The sequence below is a fragment of the Phacochoerus africanus genome, chromosome 2, assembly GCF_016906955.1.
Source record: "Phacochoerus africanus isolate WHEZ1 chromosome 2, ROS_Pafr_v1, whole genome shotgun sequence".
Taxonomy (NCBI): domain Eukaryota; kingdom Metazoa; phylum Chordata; class Mammalia; order Artiodactyla; family Suidae; genus Phacochoerus; species Phacochoerus africanus.
Window position 1 is genome coordinate 223,465,766 of NC_062545.1, and position 18,532 is coordinate 223,484,297.

Consider the following 18,532-nt stretch of genomic DNA (forward strand, 5'->3'; position numbering starts at 1 on the left):
ATGTTGCTGTGGCTGTGGTGTAGGCCAGCAAATACAGCTCTGGTTCGACCCCTGGCCTGGGAACCTCCATATGCCACCGGTGTGGCCCTCAAAAGACAAAAAACTATATATATAGATATATATATAGATATATATATATCTACATATATATATATATCTACATAAGTGGTATCCTGGGGGAGGGTCCTAGAACAGAAAAAAGACATTAGGGAAAAACTGAAGAAATCTGAATAAAACATAAACTTTAGTTAATAATACTAACATATCAATACTGGTTCATTAACTGTGACAAACAGGCCACTCTAATGTAAAATGTTAATGACAGGGAAACTGGGGATTGAGCACCAATAATTTTCTGTTATATACTGACAATAATTTTACAAATCTAAAACTTTTATAAAATAAAAATTTATGAGAAAAAGTAAAGATTTGTGAAAGGAAAACGATTTAGGGCAAGTCACCAGCCCTCTCAGGACCTCAGTTTTTTTTTTTTGTCTTTTTGCCTTTTCTAGGGCTGCTCCCGCAGTATATGGAAGGTTCCCAGGCAAGGGGTCCAATCGGAGCTATTGTTGCTGGCCTACACCAGAGCCACAGCAACGAGAGATTGGAGCTGCGTCTGCAACCTACACCACAGCTCATGGCAACGCCAGATCCTTAACCCACTGAGCAAGGCCAGGGATCAAACCCACAACCTCATGGTTCCTAGTCGGATTCATTAACCACTGAGCCACAATGGGAACTCCAGGACCTCAGTTTTTGTTGATAAAATTTGTCTTTGAGCTTTAGGAGTCTTCCATGGAGTAATCAATCTACGGATGTTAACGAATCTAAAAGGCAGATATTAAAAATAAAATAAAACAAAATTAAAAGGCAAACTTTTCAGGCATCAGAAATGGCTCAAGCTAACTTTTTTTTTTCCCTTGAAAATAAAACTTATGTTATTCATCACCTCCATGGGACAAAACAAATGATGCTCAAAGACCTTCCCACTGGAGTTCACTAACTCTGGACAGAAAATGCCAATCTTGCCTCTGCATCTTTCAGAATGGGGTCTGTCAATTCAAAACAAAAGACCATTCTTAACCTGAAAGCAGAGCACTAGAGCATTTGACCAACTCAGTGGGCAGCAGGGGTGGTTGATTCCGTGCTGTCTCTCCAAGAGTTAGTTAAAAATAAGAAGGCCCATGTCACTTCCCAGGGTTTGCTGTCTCCTTACCTTTGAAGACATTATGTTCTTGACTTCCTCGTCTGCTGTGCAGTGTGTGCCTGCGAGGTCTGGGTTACTGCTGCTCATCACCCGGGCCTGCAGCAGCTTTGAACTCACAGCGGCAGCAGATGTGCGTCCATATGTGTGGTAGCGGGGGTCTGGAAGGGCAGTGGGGCCGCCTGCACTCCACCAGGTATAGACATGTCAACAGAAGGGGGGTCAGAGTCACTTACTGCCAGGAGAAGGAACTGAAGAGGGATGGGGTAGATCATGGAGTAGAAACCCACCAGATTCTAAGATGAGGTCTTAGGAATTAGGGCTTGTTATCAAATGCCATGGGAGGCCAGGGAGCAATGCACCGGGGGAAAGACGAGGTATAAGGCAGTAGGGAGCAGTGAGGACTGTGGTAAACTGGAAACACAGACGTCATCCAATGCCAGAGCTTGCTCCCTGGATCCAGCCTGTATTGCAGGGGGAAATTGCCCATAAGGTTCTGGTTGCTCAAGACAGGCTGGAAATACGGATATTTGTATTTATTAATATTTAAATGGTGGCTGCTTTATAAGCCTTGCATTGCTGAGATTTGATAATCCAAGGAGTCCCCTGAATCTTATGAGAATAAGTGTATACTCTATAGCAATGTTTTTCACCTTTAAATACTTACATGTGTTCAAAGGTGATTACGTGAGTCTATGAGATATTACAAGTATTTTTAAAAACAGCTGAAATAACAGGTTTACTTGAAATGAAGCTATATGGACTAATAAAAATGCCAAGTTCCTTTGTTAGGGCCTGGATTTTTTTGTTAACTTATTGATGCTACTTTTTATACCATGTTGACCAGATGTTCTGATTGATTAGTATCTATGTAAATAATTTTATAGTGTAGAGAAATGAGTTATTATTATTTCAGAAGTTTAATTTGGGGGAAATAAGAAAAGGGATTTATTTTTTTGGTAATGAAAAGTTTAGGAGCCACTGCTCACCACTGCTATGGAATATATGTTATTTTCTTTATCACTATTATGCTAGAATCCTAGGCATCTGTTGTCACTTCTCCAGCTTTTAAAAAAAATTCTCAACTGAATCAGAAATTACTCACCGGGTAAAGATCAATGAGGGATTATCAAAGAGGCAAAAAAAAAAAGTGCTTGGAGTATCAGAAGAGGGAGGAAGGCAGATACAAAGAAGAGAGAAAAATTTGGAACTAAATTTTAATAAATATGACTATAAATATATAAAATTATACATACAAATAAATAAAAATGAATTTCAGCATTCATGTAAGTTTTGTTCATTCTGAAAAATGAAATTTGACTTTTGGGCTTTTCATTTAATTTTGAATCATGTGGCAGTGGGATCGGGGTGAGGGGGCCCTCCCTGCCCACCAGACTCCCCATTCAGGGCAGCATTACCTGACTTGGGAACGTCCCTCTGCGGCTCTGGCAGGCGGAAGACATAGTGCACGTAAGAGGCCAGCAGGCAGTTCCTCCCATGCTGGTCCTTGCCCAGACCCTTGCTGTTGTGCAGGCTGTTGGCAGTGACTGCCACGGACTCGAAGGCAAGCTGGGAGAAGTTGGCTGAGGAACCAAGAGAAAAACGGGTGGTCCACAGGGGATCCTTAATGAACCCAAGCTGGAACATTCTTTGGGACAGTGTCAAGAAGTCCTGACCACTGACCCACTGAACTGGGCTGGTCAAGGTGGTAGCCTGGGGCAGGGGATATGTTTTAGCAAGCTCTAGCAAGTCAGCTCAGCTTATTGCAAATGATTTCACATTTCCCCCTTCTGCCAGTGCTATGGTTTTTCAGGACAAAGACGTGAGCCTGCCCAGACATCCTGCTGTAAGTTGGTGCTACTTGGTGGGATCTGGACTGACATCCTTAGTGTTACCTAGGATCTTGTGAGAAATGCAGAATCTCAGGCCCCACCCCAGACCTTATGAGTCAGAATCTGCATTTTAACAAGATGCCCAGGTCATTCTGATAGACACTGTGGTTTGAAATGGGCTATTGTATAACATATATTCTTGGGGTACAGATTAATCTAAGAACATACTGTATTATATCATTCTCTGGACCTGCGAATGTTTCACAGTATACTCTCTTGTTCAGGAGCTGCAAGCCCTCCACAGCTTGGCTCCACCCTACTTATCCAACCTGGCACCCTTTTCTGCTCAAATTCAAGTTCCTTAAATTAAGGTAATCATTATATTGTCCCTATCATGTGTCTATTTCTCACCTCTGTGATTTTGCTCATGCTATTATCCTCACCTAGAAAACTCTCCTTGTTTCAACCCACAATATCACACCAACCTTTTGATGCCTGGCACAATCCCATCTCTACTACAAGGCCCCTGTTACCACTCAGTACAGGGACGGACACCAGGTCACAAGGTCCTTGGGTATGTCCAGTGGAAAACTCTGTCTCTCTGATAGGCTGGAAGCCTTTCCAAGGCAAAGTGCATTCCTCATACTTTCTTGTCTTCCCACTCTGCCCTCCATGGTGCCTGACACCAAAAAGTTCTGAACAAATGCTTGGAGACCAAGTGTCTCCACCAATTCTGCCTGAACCAACAACCTGGATTCCCAAATATTGGCTCAAAACGTGTGAATGAACTTTCTGCCTAGTGAACAAGTCGATACTCCCTAACTCCAAAGCAGTGCAGCAAATATGCAGGGGTGGGGTAGAAGGAAATCACGGAGGGCAGAGAGGGCCACTCTGCAGGAATCTAGCTGGAGAGGGGTCACTACACTCATGAAAAGTTAGCCTACAATATAGGAGGCTTGAGTTGTGGAGCCACGAAAGATGCATTCCAGGATGCAATGCAAACCCAGGGATTCAGAGGTCACACTCTGCCCCAGCTCAGAAAGCTCCCCCAGGTCCTAGGCCTCAGGTTCATTACTCTCTCCCCAACCACTGGCTCATATTGCATATTCCTTATTTCCTTCTCTCTCTCTTTTTTTTTTGTCTTTTTGCCTTTTCTAGGGCCGCTTCCTGTGGCATATGGAGGTTCCCAGGCTAGGGGTCGAATCGGAGCTGTAGCTATCTGCCGGCCTATGCCAGAGCCACAGCAACATGGGATCCTAGCCACGTCTGCAACCTACACCACAGTTCACAGCAATGCCAGATCCTTAACCCACTGAGCAAGGCCAGGGACCGAACCCGCAACCTCATGGTTCCTAGTCGGATTCGTTAACCACTGCGCCACGACGGGAACTCCTGCTTCTTTTCTGATATTCCCAGATGAGTGTCTCTGGACACTTTTTTTTTTTTTTTTTTTTCCTGAACCAGGTACTCTGGTTCTCTGCTTTTGCCAATCTCATCTCACTGTCCCCATTGTGGCTTCTTTCCCTCGACCCCTCCTTCAAAGCCATCTCTAATCACAGTCTTCTCCCTGAGGGGCTCCCTCATCCTCCCAGATGGATGTTTTCACCACTCCCTCCAACAATATTTAGCTGTGTCCCTTTGAGGACTTGTGTCCTGTGCTGCTGCTCTTATTTTTTTCTTTTTACAGCTACATCTGTGGCATAGGGAAGTTCCCAGACTAGTGGTCAAAATGGAGCTACAGCTGCCGGTCTACGCCACAGCCACAGCAACATGGGATCCGAGCCTTGTCTGTGACTACCTACACCACAGCTCACATCCTCAACAGGAAGACCACATTGTCCCTGCTTCTGGGACTCCTGGAAAATCACATCATAAGACAAGGCACTGCCTGCCTCCTCCCAGCCCCAGGCCTCCTACCTGTTTGGCCAGCGATGACCATGGGCTGCACGAACAGCTGGAAGAGCTTGTCCAGCACCAGGTGCAGGAAGAGCACAAGGGGCTCCAGGCGGGAGGAGTTCAGGCAGATGATGCTGAGCCTCAGCTCATGCTCCAGCGCCGACTCACTGATCTTCTGGTCCAGCACACGGATGGGGAAGCTCACCTGGCTCTCCAGCGAGTGACAGAGGGTGAAGAACTTCTCCAGGTGGTTGTCCTGGGAAGGCAGATGGCAGGCCTCAGGGGTATTACCCCGCCAGTGCTCACCAGGGGATCATAAACACAACCAACTAGCTCTTTCTAGGCAGAGACCCTTATCCAGTGTCTTGGAGCATAGATTCTAAGACATGGACGTTTCAGGTTAACCAGGTTACAAGTTTCTTCATAGAGTGTGTACACAAAATAGGACCTCTCAGTAATTGTCCTTTAATATTATCCCTTCAATAACTGAAGAGAAAATAATTTGGACTCTGATGTGTTCTGTAAGCAGAGGCAAGCATTACCAGGCAAACAACACTGGTCTAAATAAGCAGATTCGAAGCACAGACAGTGGCAGGAAAAGGAGGGAAAGTAGAACTAAAAAAAAAAAAGGAAAATTCTGTAGAAATGACAGAATTACAGAGGAAAATGACAAGAAAATGTTTAACGTTAATGCAACAGTAAGAAATTGCTTAAATGAAGTCTCCCCACAAAACTTTTCAGTCAACAGTGAGGGTACCGGGTTCCTAGTTCCAAAGGTGCTCAACATTTTTATAAGGTCTTTCTATTTAAACAGCAAATAAACCTAATAGGTTTGCAATTTCCCATAAGGAACTAAAAGGTTTTTTCCCTTCTTTTGTTTTATCCATGCACAAAGATTTTCATTGATCTTTTGTTGACCTGTCCTTAGCACTTTCTCTGCTTCTAATGGACCCCATTTTCACTATTACCCTCCTGCTCTAATTTGAACTTGACCCTGATGTTCCTTACCTGGGTGTGAACAGAAGAAACAGCTTGCACTTCAATATTGAATACTCCCTTATGTCCTTCAGCCCACTTAATGGGAGGATTCTGTGAAGGGACTTTCTGTGTCAAAGGAAAAAAAAAAATTAGCAATTAGATTCTCTTTTCTGATTACTTACAAGCACAGCAAAGTGATTTGACAGAAGCTGGCCGGGTTAAACAAATATAAAACTCCCTGGAAAATGAATATAACTGGTCTTAGAGTTAGGAGCCTTGGATTCAAGTTCAGTTCTACACTTAAATAATTATTTTTACTTTGGCCAGTGAAACTCTCTGGGCCTTTGTTTTCTCATGCTGAAAGGAGGGGTTAGAATTGAGGGATTTAATTTAAGCTTCCATTCAGCATTTGTAATCTAGGAATTTAAAAAGTAATATCCCAATGATTTCTCTATTAAACAGGAATGTCAGGACAAAGCGTGGAATATCTTTTTTTTGTCTTTTGAGGGCTGCACTCGCAGCATATGGAGGTTCCCAGGCTAGGGGTCGAATCATAGCTACAGCTGCCAGCCTATGCCGCGGTGGGTTTCGTGTTTCATGCATTTTAACAGAAGGAAGCTGAACCTGCGAGGGTAGGACATATCCAGGGGAACTATCTCAGACAGAGTCACCAACTAGGCCCCAAAGCTGGATACAGTCTACAAACAAGTGCTGTTTGGCCCACCATTAGAAACTTTGTTGAATTAGTTGCCGGTATTTGAAAGTCAGAAAATTTCATGTGAAAGCCTGATTTCTAAGGTCTTTTGAGAACTGGATGATATAAAGACATTGGTCTTGCATCCTAGCCTGGCACCTGGAGCAGATGAGCGACTATGACCTTGGAAGGGAAGACAGTCTCCAGCATGAACAAATTCCACTGGGATCTACCACTTATCACTAATACGTCATGCTCCTGGGAACACTGGCGTTTGCAGCAATCTAAAGCAGTGTGCACCACTAAAAATATAAATGTGAGCCATCAACGTCACTTAAAATTTTCTAGTGGCCATATTTAAAAAATTTTTAAAAACACGTGATAATAATTTTAATACTATGTTTTGTTGAACCCAATATAGCCTAAAGATTGTTCCAACATGTAACCAATATGGAAAATTATGAATGCAATATTTTACATTCTTTTTCCTCTACTAAGTCTTTGAGATTCAGTTTGTATTTTATACTAATAGCACATCTCAGTTTGGACTAGCCACATTTTAAACAGCCTCACGTGGTTAGTGGCAATTCTACTGGATATTAGGAGAAGCTGAGGCATAGCAATAAAGATAGTTTAGAGCAAGTAGGGAAAAGGAACTAATATTTACTTAAGCATTGAATTATTGCTTGATAAGTATTACCTCATTTAATATTCATAGCAACTTTATAGGCAGGTATGGACTAGGTTTCATCTTCTGAGACTCAGAGAGGGTAAGAAATTCACCTGTGTTCACACAGCTAGGGCATGGCAAAATCTGGATTTTGGGATAGAGATTTGTCTCTAAACCCAGCTTTGTTCAGCAGCATTAAGGAGAAAATTGGGCATTCTAGAACATTAGAATGTGCAGCTTGATGATGAAAGGTGGTTTTGAGGGCTTAAATAAGGGACTTTGTGTTCAAATCATGAAGAATAATCAGGAAATCTCTGGGAACATACTCAGGTTGACCTTACATGTTTTTTTGGAGAATAGTTTGATCTAAGGCCTGTGGCCCAGGGCAAAGGAAGATTCCCTCTCCTCTCCAGGAAAAAAATAAAATAAAATGGAATAGTCTGGGGATGGGGAGTGGGTAGTCAGAGTAAGGAAGAAAATTGACTATAAAAGTTGTAACAAAATTCAAATTCCTGGGAAATTCTTCAACTTGAAATTTACAAGGAAAACAAAAGAGATGAAGGGAGACCTATAGTCTTGTCAATCAATAGATATGTCAATCAATAGAAACATATGGACATTATTTGGATCTTGATCCATAAACAGCTGTGGGAAAAAAAAAACCTGACATTAATCAGATCATTGGAAATTTGATCACTGACTGGATATTTAAAGATATTAAGAAGCTATTACTAATTTTTAAGAAATGACAAAGGTATTGCAATGGTTAATAAAAAGAGCCCTTACCCTTTAAGGTACATACTAAAATATTTAGAAATGAAATGATATGATGTCTGGGATTTGCTTCAAAATAATACCTGATGTAAACCTACACTAACCAGACTGAGAAGCATGAGAGCTGGTGCAGTCAGAATGGAGGGGGGCGGTCAATGGGTTCTCTTTAAATGGATGGACAGCAGCGGAGTGGATAGGCAAGAGGCAGTGCAGAAAACAGGAGGAGCGAAAGACTATGGACATCAGGTCTTTAGAGGAATAATAAGCCCAATATCCACCTGGGGACTATGACAATTGACCCAAAGGAAAAGTGACGGAATCTGGTGTGGGAACCTTTTATAAGGATTGATGTCGAGAGCAGTTGTTAATGCAAGTGGGCTCTATTTGCCTTCCCTTTTAAAATACATTATTCTTTTCTTCTTTATGCCTAAGTAGTATTCCACTGTGTATGTATACCACATCTTCTTAATCCATTCATCTGTCGATGAACATTTAGATTTTCATGTCTTTGCTATTGTGAATAGTGCTGCAATGAACATAGGAGTGCATGTATCTTTTTCAAGGAAAGTTTTGTCTGGATATATGCCCAAGAGTGGGACTGCTGGGTCATATGTCATTTGCAGCAACATGGATGGGACTAGAGACTCTCATACTAAATGAAGTAAGTAAGAAAGAGAAAGACAAATACCATATGATATCACTTATATCTAAAATCTAATACATGGCACAAATGAACCTCTCCACAGAAAAGAAACTCATGGACTTGGAGAAGAGACTCGTGGTTAACAAGGGGAAGTGGGAGGAAGTAGAATGGACTGGGAATCTGGAGTTAATAGATGCAAACTACTGCATTTGGAATGGATAAGCAATGAGATCCTGCTGTATAGCACAGGGTAATATATCTAGTCACTTGTGATGGAGCATGATGGAGGATAATATGAGAAAAAGAATGTATATATGTATGCATGACTGGGTCACTTTGCTATACAGTAGGAAACTGACAGAACACTGTAAACCAACTATAATGGAAAAAATAAAAATCATTAAAAAATACATTATTTTGTAAATTCTTTAGTTGTAGATAATATGAGGTTATGCTGCCTAGGTACAGGCTGTATTTACCAAACATTCTGAGTTGGTGATAATCTAAATGAACAAGATCTCAAGGCCATCCTCTCAGAACTGCATACTCTTAGAAAACATCATATCCTGACAGATGACTGCTCCCCAAAACATGCTGAGCATCCTTGGTTATGTGTAAAAGGGAATGGGAAGTGGGTCTGGAAAGGTGGTCCAAGACCATGGCTGGACAGGAAACAGCTGATGGCCAGCTGGTTAGTTACCTCTGCAGAATGCATAGAGTAGTTGGGTGGCAGCTTTTCCAAGGCAACGGGGAGACAGTAGGATCCAGTTTGAAGACGTTCATTTAAGAGAATTGGCAGCCACTGAAACAGATGATGTAAAGAATAAAATGGTATTTATTACAGCATATAATTCTAGCAATTTATCTAGCTCACAATAATCAAATGCAACTAAAGGATGATTAGATATTGACCAGGGTTCTTTTGGGCAGTAATTTCTATCAAGTTCTTTGCATTTTAAATTCCCTGAGAGCTCCTGAGCTGGTAATATCAATGATTCACTGCTTTTAGAGCCAAGGTAGTAGCATTTTTCTTTATGGCCAATGTTTGTGTGTGCCTGAACAATATCAATATTTATTTTACCTTTTATATATTTTGAAGAAATAACTTTTTCCCTTTGGGGAGAAAAGAGTTATTTTCATATGAAGCATATATATAAAATTTGGAAATATTTTATTGTAATGCTTTTTTTTATAAATAAATAAATAAATAAAAGTATAAATAAATACTTTCAATATCTATCACCCACAACCTTCCATTCCTGAAACTGTCTTTTGCTAAGTCAAGTCATCTCTGCTCTTTGCTGTCATCTGGTTTGGCACATTTTGCTACTTCTGACAGGAAAAAAAAAAAGCAAGTGAGTAGGAATTAGTTGCTAATCTCTGCAGGGACCTTAGATGCACCAACCACCAATCTGTAAGTTGAAAACAACTCACTGTATATCCCAGGAGACTTTCTACGGAGTTTCCTTGCTTCTGCTGACAGCTGATATGATAGAAGGTGAACAGGAGGTGGTGATTTACTGTGAGCTTAGCAGGGAGCTTAATTTTCACTTCTTCGTAGAAGTCAGGAGACCTGTTTCAAAAGTACATTATATACGAATAACTCTCAGCAAGAAGGATGGCTTCTCTGACTATAAATTGTAACGCCAGAGACCCTTTGCCCCTCAGAATTCTCCTGCCAGGTGTTTTGCTTTTCATTTTGCAGCAGTCTGTTCCTAAGCCAAACGTCTTTGGGATCAAGCTTATGTCACTGGATACACTTCACTTACATAAGGCTGCACACAAACTAAAAGCTTTGTGAGGAAAAAAAAAAAAAAAATCCCTGCATGCAGTGGAAAAACCCAACAACTTAATCTGAACAGGGGATGAAGCCTGAGTCCTGCTGTGACCTCCTTTTCTATCTCCACCCCAAGAACAGGGACTGGCACACGGCCGGCACTTATCAAAGGATTTGGGAGAAACAAATGAAGGATGCAGGAAGGAAAGGGAACCGGATTTTGCTGAATTAGGATGTCCCAGGCAGTTTCCTAAGGGCTTTGTGGACATTACTCCTCTCATCCTCATCCCAGTCCAAGAGGGTGGGTTCAGAGAAGTACTTAAACAGGCCAAGGTTATCAGGCCAGGATCAAACTTAAGTCTGTCTGACCCTGTCCTGATGTCCTACCTGGAATTGTGAGTAGCAGTTTAGATGTTAATCTTTGACTCAGTTTATCCGCCTAAAAATGAGTATTTCCCTTCTTCTTTGGTCAATTTAAATCCTACTGAAGTAGATAATGGTGTGGGTGTGCAGTGGTACACAGAAGACAAGAGTCAGAGCAAGGAGGGCGGGTTCTTGTTTCTGGCCCCTCCGGTCAAGAAGTTTGTTTCTTTAGGAAACACCATAAATACTCTCTGCATCACACTAGAATAGAAGGCTCCAGAAAAGTCAAAACAGTATTAGGTTCCTGAAGACATCTTCTTCTCCAGATCACAGTTATCGGCAAACATGGTGCATCTCCAACATAGAGTCAGGTATTTCCTCTCCCTCAATCCATGAATTATAAAAACCGTGGGGAGGAATCACCTAGGGGATTCAGAAAACCCAGGCAGTAATGAAATGACCTTGGCATATGTTTAGAACTCTGAAGGATACTTACTTGTTATGGTATGTAATGGCTGTGTACACTTCCTGCAGAAATTCAGGCCCGTTGGATTTTCCAAAGATGACCTGTCCGCCAGTATAGAAAGGGCCAAGTTAACAGGGATATTTGGGTAAGGCAAACCAACAATCATCAGCCCAATAGGAACTTCTGGTCTCACAGAGCTGTGTTCTGTAAATTAAGAATGCAGGGTTCTACACATGGCCCAGCTACACACTGATGTAGAAGAACAAGCTACGAAGGGTAGGCTGAGGCCCCGGGCCTGTATCAGTGACCAAGGCCAGAGGCTTGTGACTGGAGAGCCAGAGCCCTCTCTGCCTAGCGGGCTGTACCATGGGGCAACGCCACTTAGTTTTTCCTTTGGTGAGAGGTCCCTCGCTGGTCCAGCCTCTTTTCCCAGCCTCTTTTTCCTGACCACTTGGGTCATCAAGGACCTTCCCTGGCCACATGTTTATGTTATTTAGAAAAAGTCACCTCTTTGGGTCTGCGTTGGCCTTAAAGGCACATGATTTCACAAGCGGACTCCCCTTCAGGTAAATAAGAAAAAAGAAAAAAAAGAAAAAAGGAGCCCTTCCTACTAGATGCACTTATGCCCAAGCCAGGTCCCAGGGCTTGGTGACTGGTGAACAGGCTGGGGTTTGGCCCCTGTAAGTCCTTGGCTTGGTATCCTGGTGATCGCCAGCATCTGCACGGCTGTACCTGGCATCCTGATGGACTTGCCAGGGTAAGAACAGAGAGAACCAGGGGAACCTTCCTCTAGGATTTCTTTCCCACAACCACTGCAGGAAGATAACTTGCATTGGGAAGGTAGGTGGGACATTAAAAAGATGGTTTTAATAATGTAAATATTTGAAGAATGGGAGTACTGGAAAAAAAATGACTTTGGTAGAAAGATATATTAACTGAAATCTGCAACCTAAATAAAATAAAAATAGCTAATCACCCATCTCATTGATTGGCAGAAGGTTAAAAAAATAAAAATTCTGGCATTTGGGGGTCCTTAACACTGCATTCTATATTTACTATTTGATTTTATATTTTATCTCAGGATGAAGAACCATTGCTAAAAGGTGCTGAGTTGGCATGTGTTTACTATTTCTAGGCAGTACTTTCTATTTATCTCTAGATGTGGTCTGGGGCTTGGGTAGCTGTGTTTGCAGGGCCCATGTGGAAGCACAGCAAACACAGCTGACACTCTGGGTCTGTCTCTCTACTTATGCTATGAGGGTGGTGTGGATATTTTTCAGTCCTCTAAAATGACCTGCATTTCCAAATTTCATAGCTCCCTGTGGAATCAGCTGGGAAAGAGACTTTGGATGTAGCCTGACCCTGCTTCCCCATCAGTATCCTGGGACCAGTAGTGGATAGGGCGGGCCTCTGCACATGCTCACTGGTGTTGGCCTGAGCAGACACACACCATATGCTGATGAGCCCTGGATTCTGTCTGTGTCCCCTGACTAGGGAAGTTCAAGCCCACCCTGGTTTGAGGCAAGGGTTTATTTCCCTCGTTACCGGCATAGCATTGCTGGCGTCCTCTCCACACATAAACTGGATCTTGATTGTGATGTTCCGAGCAGATGCAAGTTTGTTAGCAAAGTTCAGTCTCTGGGGATATACATAGAGGAGGTTTCTGCAAGAGTAAAGATGAGGAACCAATCAGTAAAGTCCAGAGCTTATTTTATTTTATTTTAAGTATCTTATTTATTTGTCTTTTTAGGGCCACAACTGTGGTATATGGAGGTTCCCAGGCTAGGGGTCCAATCAGAGCTACAATTGCTGGTCTATACCACAGCAATAGCAATGAGGGATCCAAGCCATGTCTATGACCTACACCACAGCTCATGGCAATACTGGATCCTTAACCCACTGAGCAAGGGCAGGGATCAAACCTACATCCTAATGGATACTAGTTTGGTTGTTACCACTGAGCCACAGTGGGAACTCCCAGAGTTTGTTTTAACCAAGCTCTTCAGGGAATGCTGAAGCCTGCACTCATGAGGTTCTGAAGGAGTTTACTCTTTCAGACGTGAATGGTTTTTGGAGAGTGAGTGAGTTTACTGTTGATTCTTCCTCTTTGGCTGTGGTCATCTGATAATAACCAATCTTGTTCTCTGTTTTGCTGCACATAAATGGTGTCTGCTGCTGCCGAGAAAGTCTTACTGTCTTGGAATGTGGATATCTCCCTAGGGTAACTCTATGTCTGACACAAAGAAAAGAAAGCAAAAAATGTTCAGGTCACATGAAACAAAACTCATGGCCCTAGACGATGGCCTAATTTCCTTTCTCCTTTTTCTCTTTTTCCTTTCTAATGTTTACTTAGTAGGTTCAATTTCTCATTGGCATGACATTCTGTATTGGTTTAACTTTCTTTTCTTATCCAAGATGATAGCTCAAACTTCCAAGCCCAATTAGTTGGGTAACAATAACACAACACACTATGAATAATATATCCACCCATTCAACAACTATAGGACATGTACTAAGCTGACTATCCTTTTATTTTATTTTTCTTTCTATTTGCATTGCTACTAGTATAATTCACTAAAAGGTAAGCTCCATAAGGGCATGGATTTTTGTCTGATGTTTTTGATTCACTGATGGATCTTTAGTAGCTAGAATAGTGCCTGGGACCTAGTAGGTGCTAAAAAATATATATATTTCTTGAATAAAAGAATGAATGTATATACTTTCAATGAATCATATTCCTGATTTAAAGAAACAATAGTGATACTGATATTTATATAGTACTCATCCTAAGTCAGGCAATGTTTCAAATGCTTCATATTTATTAGTTTAATTCTCATAATTATCCTATAGGTACACACTATTTTCATGGCATCATGCGTTTGTCAAAAATGAGTGGAAAAAGGATATACAATTAGGAAATGGCAGTCAAGAACTGAAATTAGGCACTCTGGCTCCAGAGTCGTGGTCTTAATCTTATTTCAGCTATATTCCCTCAGAAGACTCCCTCTGGAATTGGAGTTCCCCTGGTGGTGCAGTGGATTAAGGATTTCACAAAAAAAAAAAAAAAGAAAGAAAGAAAGAAAGAAAGAAAGAACGAACAGACAGACAGGAAGGAAGAAAGAAAGAAAAAGAAGACTACCATTAAATAAAATGATAAGAAATGGATTTTTCAGATTGTGTTGTTCATGCCATCTCTCAGACACAAGTTTGCCTTGATTGTCTGGATCCTGTTAACAGTTGCATCAACAGTACGCCAAAGGCTGATCCAATTTAGTTGGTGTCATGTTCTTTGGGAAAATGTCTTCCTCACTCCTGGTCCACTGTTCTAACTCCTACGTAACACACTCTCTCCAAGCAGACACCTTCTAGCCCCAAAGGGTTCAGGATGACAAATCGACCTTTGTGTGAACTAGGAAACCAGGAGAGTAGTGACAAGAAGGAGGGCCAGGTCACCATATTTCCCCTCTGTGAATATAGGTCCTCGAAATATTTTACAAGGATTTGCATATTAATTGATACCAGGCAAGGTTTTTCAGCCTCACCCCTCCTGACATTTTAGCCTGGCCAGTTCTGTGTTGAGGGGCTGTCCTGTGCACTGTAGGATGTTCAGCAGCCTCCCTGGCTTCTACCCACTAGATGTTACTAGTATCTCCTCCTGCTCAGTTGTGACAATGAAAAATATCTCCAGACATTGCCAGGTATTCCCAGGTGGGGTAAAAATCACACCCATTTGAGAACAACAGATCTATACATGTGCATTTTGCATTATAGATCTATACAACTCTATCTGGCCAATATCCTGTCTTTAATAGATATAGTCAATGCTACCTACTGGGGTCACACTCACATGGGTACTGGCCATTCTCTCTGCCCAGAAGAGCTTCTCTCAGTTCTCCAAGTGACTGATTCCTTCTCCTCTCTTGGGTTTTAGCTCACATGTCAGATCCTCAAAGATGGTTTTCCTGCCATTCTCCTTACTAGTCCATTCTGCTCACATATTCCCTCTCTTATAGAATTATATGATGATCATGCATACATATGATTAGGGAAGTAATATATGATTATGAAAACAGTATGCATACTTTTTTCAATCTTGAATACTCAAAAAGTACGGAAAAGTAGAAAGAATAAAATAGCAACCATTTGATATCCCATTGCAAAAGCACTGCTAAAACTAGCATATTTCCTTCTAGTGTTTTTCCCTCTGTACCTTAAACTTTTTTATCAAACATTTTTATATACAAAACTTTATCTTATTTTTTATGTCATTTATTGTTGTTCAGTTATGACCATTTTCCCAGTATGATTAAATATTCTTAATAAAGATGATTTTAATGGCTGCATGATATTCCATTTTACAAACTGTGCCATAATTTCAGTCTCTGAAAATAAGCACTAAATCATTTCCTTTTTAAAAAAAAATCATAAAATTGTGATGCACACTTTATATATCATGCCCCTCTGCACTGCAGTATACTTCTGAAGAATCTCTTTTAGTTCTATAAAGTTCCGTTTCTTCCTCTTTGAATTAATTGAAAGGACACCAATCAACCTTTCTTTGTGTTGTGCTTGAAGAAATAATGAGCCAGCGTTTGTAAAAATGCTTTGAAGCAGCAGGATGAAAGGGTCTGCATACATCACAGCACTAGTAGCCCTGCCAGACTGGATAAGCAAGTCAGCTGTCACCACACTTCTCTCCTACATCTCAACACAGGGGCGCCACCCACCGGCCCCCCACATCCTCTAACAGTGGCCAGCAATGTTGCACATCGCTTCCTAAGGGGTTGCTGACCCTTCCATTAACTATTATCACCACTGCTCTCTTCACAGAGTACAGAGCAGAAAGAAAACTTCAGGAGAATTTAGCCCAACATCCCTTTTCGCAGGCCAGAAAGCTGACTCCCAGGGAAGGTTCAATGACGCTGCCAAAGAATTTTTCTTAAGAAGATGCATTTCCCAAAGATCATCATATTTCTTACTGGCAAGAATGCTAAGTGATATTTTGTTAAATCTGCATGATTTTTTTGGATACAAGAAAATAATGTCTTCTCTTAGAAGGGAAGAACTGCCTGCATGGTCAGTAATCCGTAAGGCCTAAACCAGATAAGAGTCATTATCAACAAATGAAAAGAAGATCATATATAGTTTTTATTTTTTTTATTTTGTCTTTTTAGGACTACACCTGTGGCATATGGAAGTTCCCAGGCTAGGGGTCAAGTCGGAGCTACAGGGGCCAGCCTACACCACAGCCGCAGCAATGCGGGATCAGAGCCGAATATGTGAACTACACCACAGCTCAGGGCAATGCCGGATCTTTAATCCACTGAGTAAGGCCAGGGATCAAACCTGAGTCCTCATGGTTACTAGTCTGGTTCATTAACCCCTGAGCCATGACAGGAACTCTGGATCATACGCTTTACACGTGGTAAATTAAATGCCTCATGTTAGCTAGAGAAAAATCCTAAGAATTATGTTATCTAGTGACTTTTTAAAAGATAGCCCATAGATGAAATAGGAACCCCTTGTCATAGCAAAGTTATTTTGAAAATTTCTTTAGTAACTACAGGTCCAGTGTAAACGCAGGGCATTTACTATAATCTCATCTTTGCCCAAATGTGGACAAAACACTTCTTTTCAGTCAGATGCATTATAACACAGAGCAGGACATTTGGTAGTCATCAACAATTTTCTTTCCAGAGCCACTTCAGATGGTTTTTCCTGATTGTGAACTATTTTGGATATTCCAGATTCTTTCCATTAATTTAGCAACAGCCCCCAACTTATTTACATACATATAAATGTTATATGTATATAACTGCCACTGAGATCATGCACTGGCTTGATGCGGGATCTCAGTTTCCAGACCAGGGACTGAACTTGGGCCGCAGCAGTGAAAGCACTGACCTAACCACTAAGCCACCAGGGAACTCCTGCCTCTCAGCTTAATTTTAAGCTGCTGTGATTGGGCAGCTCAGGAAGTTAGAGGTTAACATGTGGAATGTGGTCATTCTTTTTTTTTTTTGTCTCTTGTCTTTTTGTTGTTGTTGTTGCTATTTCTTGGGCTGCTCCCACGGCATATGGAGGTTCCCAGGCTAGGGGTTGAATCGGAGCTGTAGCCACCGGCCTACGCCAGAGCCACAGCAACGCGGGATCTGAGCCGCGTCTGCAACCTACACCACAGCTCACGGCAACGCCGGATCGTTAACCCACTGAGCAAGGGCAGGGACCGAACCCGCAACCTCATGGTTCCTAGTCGGATTCGTTAACCACTGTGCCACGACGGGAACTCCTGAATGTGGTCATTCTTAAATCCCACTGTTGACCAAACTCTCTCTGCTCTTTACTGTCTTGGGACCATCCTCTATTTCTTTTGCTGAAAACAGGTTGATGCAAGGGAACTTGAAACCTTTCAAAGCTATCTAAGCAACAGTTTGGCTTCTCCTCAGTTTCATTTATCCTTTAGCCAGTGCAAGGAAACAAATAGAACCTGACTAGGATCCATGAGGATGTGGGTTCGATCCCTAGCCTCGCTCAGTGGGTTAAGGATCCAGTGTTGCCATGATGCCATTTTATTTTATTTTATTTTTTGTCTTTTTAGGGCCGTACCTGTGGCACATGGAAGTACAGATGAACAGGAATGCCAAGATTAGAGTTTCTATTCCAGAGTTTCACATAGTTGGAATCATACAGAAGTCTCAAATGCATCTGCCTTCATTCATTTGGTATAATGTTTATGAGATTCATCCGTGGCTGTTGCTTATATATATTTTGTTAAATTTACTTACGCATTCATTAAAAAAATCTGTTTTAGGAGTTCCCGCTGTGGTGCAGTGGGTAAGAATCTGACTGTGGTGGCTCAGGCTGCTATGGAAATGCAGGTTTGATCCCCAGCCAGGTGCAGTGGGTTAAGGATCTGGTGTTGCCACATATGTGGTAAAGGTCGCAGCTGTGGCTCAGATTTGATCCCTGGCCCAGGTAATTCCATATGCCGCCAGTGCAGCCAAACAAAAAACAATCTATTGTAAGTGCTCTTTTAAAATTTTCAATGTTCAGAGTTCCCCTTGTGGCACAGTGGAAACGAATCCAACTAGGAACCATGAGGTTGTGGGTTCCATCCCTGGCCTCGCTCAGTGGGTTAAGGATGTGGCATTGCAGTGAGCTGTGGTGTAGGCCAGCAGCAGTACCCCCGATTCGACCCCTAGCCTGGGAACCCCCCATGTGCCATGGGTGCAGCC

General features: G+C 41.9%; 1 protein-coding gene across 4 annotated transcripts in view; it reads right to left on the reverse strand.

Moving 5' to 3' along the window:
• Window positions 1–18,532, reverse strand: part of DOCK8 (dedicator of cytokinesis 8) — a 233,153-nt gene that overhangs the window by 74,892 nt on the left and 139,729 nt on the right. For all 4 annotated transcript variants that reach the window (XM_047767727.1, XM_047767728.1, XM_047767730.1 and 1 more), the window contains 8 exons: window positions 12,843–12,960; window positions 11,328–11,398; window positions 10,126–10,264; window positions 9,392–9,493; window positions 5,941–6,036; window positions 4,954–5,188; window positions 2,623–2,787; window positions 1,217–1,386 (listed from right to left, as the gene is read on the reverse strand). In XM_047767727.1, coding sequence (XP_047623683.1) covers window positions 1,217–1,386; window positions 2,623–2,787; window positions 4,954–5,188; window positions 5,941–6,036; window positions 9,392–9,493; window positions 10,126–10,264; window positions 11,328–11,398; window positions 12,843–12,960 — 1,096 coding nt within the window. The remainder of the gene's footprint in view (window positions 1–1,216; window positions 1,387–2,622; window positions 2,788–4,953; window positions 5,189–5,940; window positions 6,037–9,391; window positions 9,494–10,125; window positions 10,265–11,327; window positions 11,399–12,842; window positions 12,961–18,532) is intronic.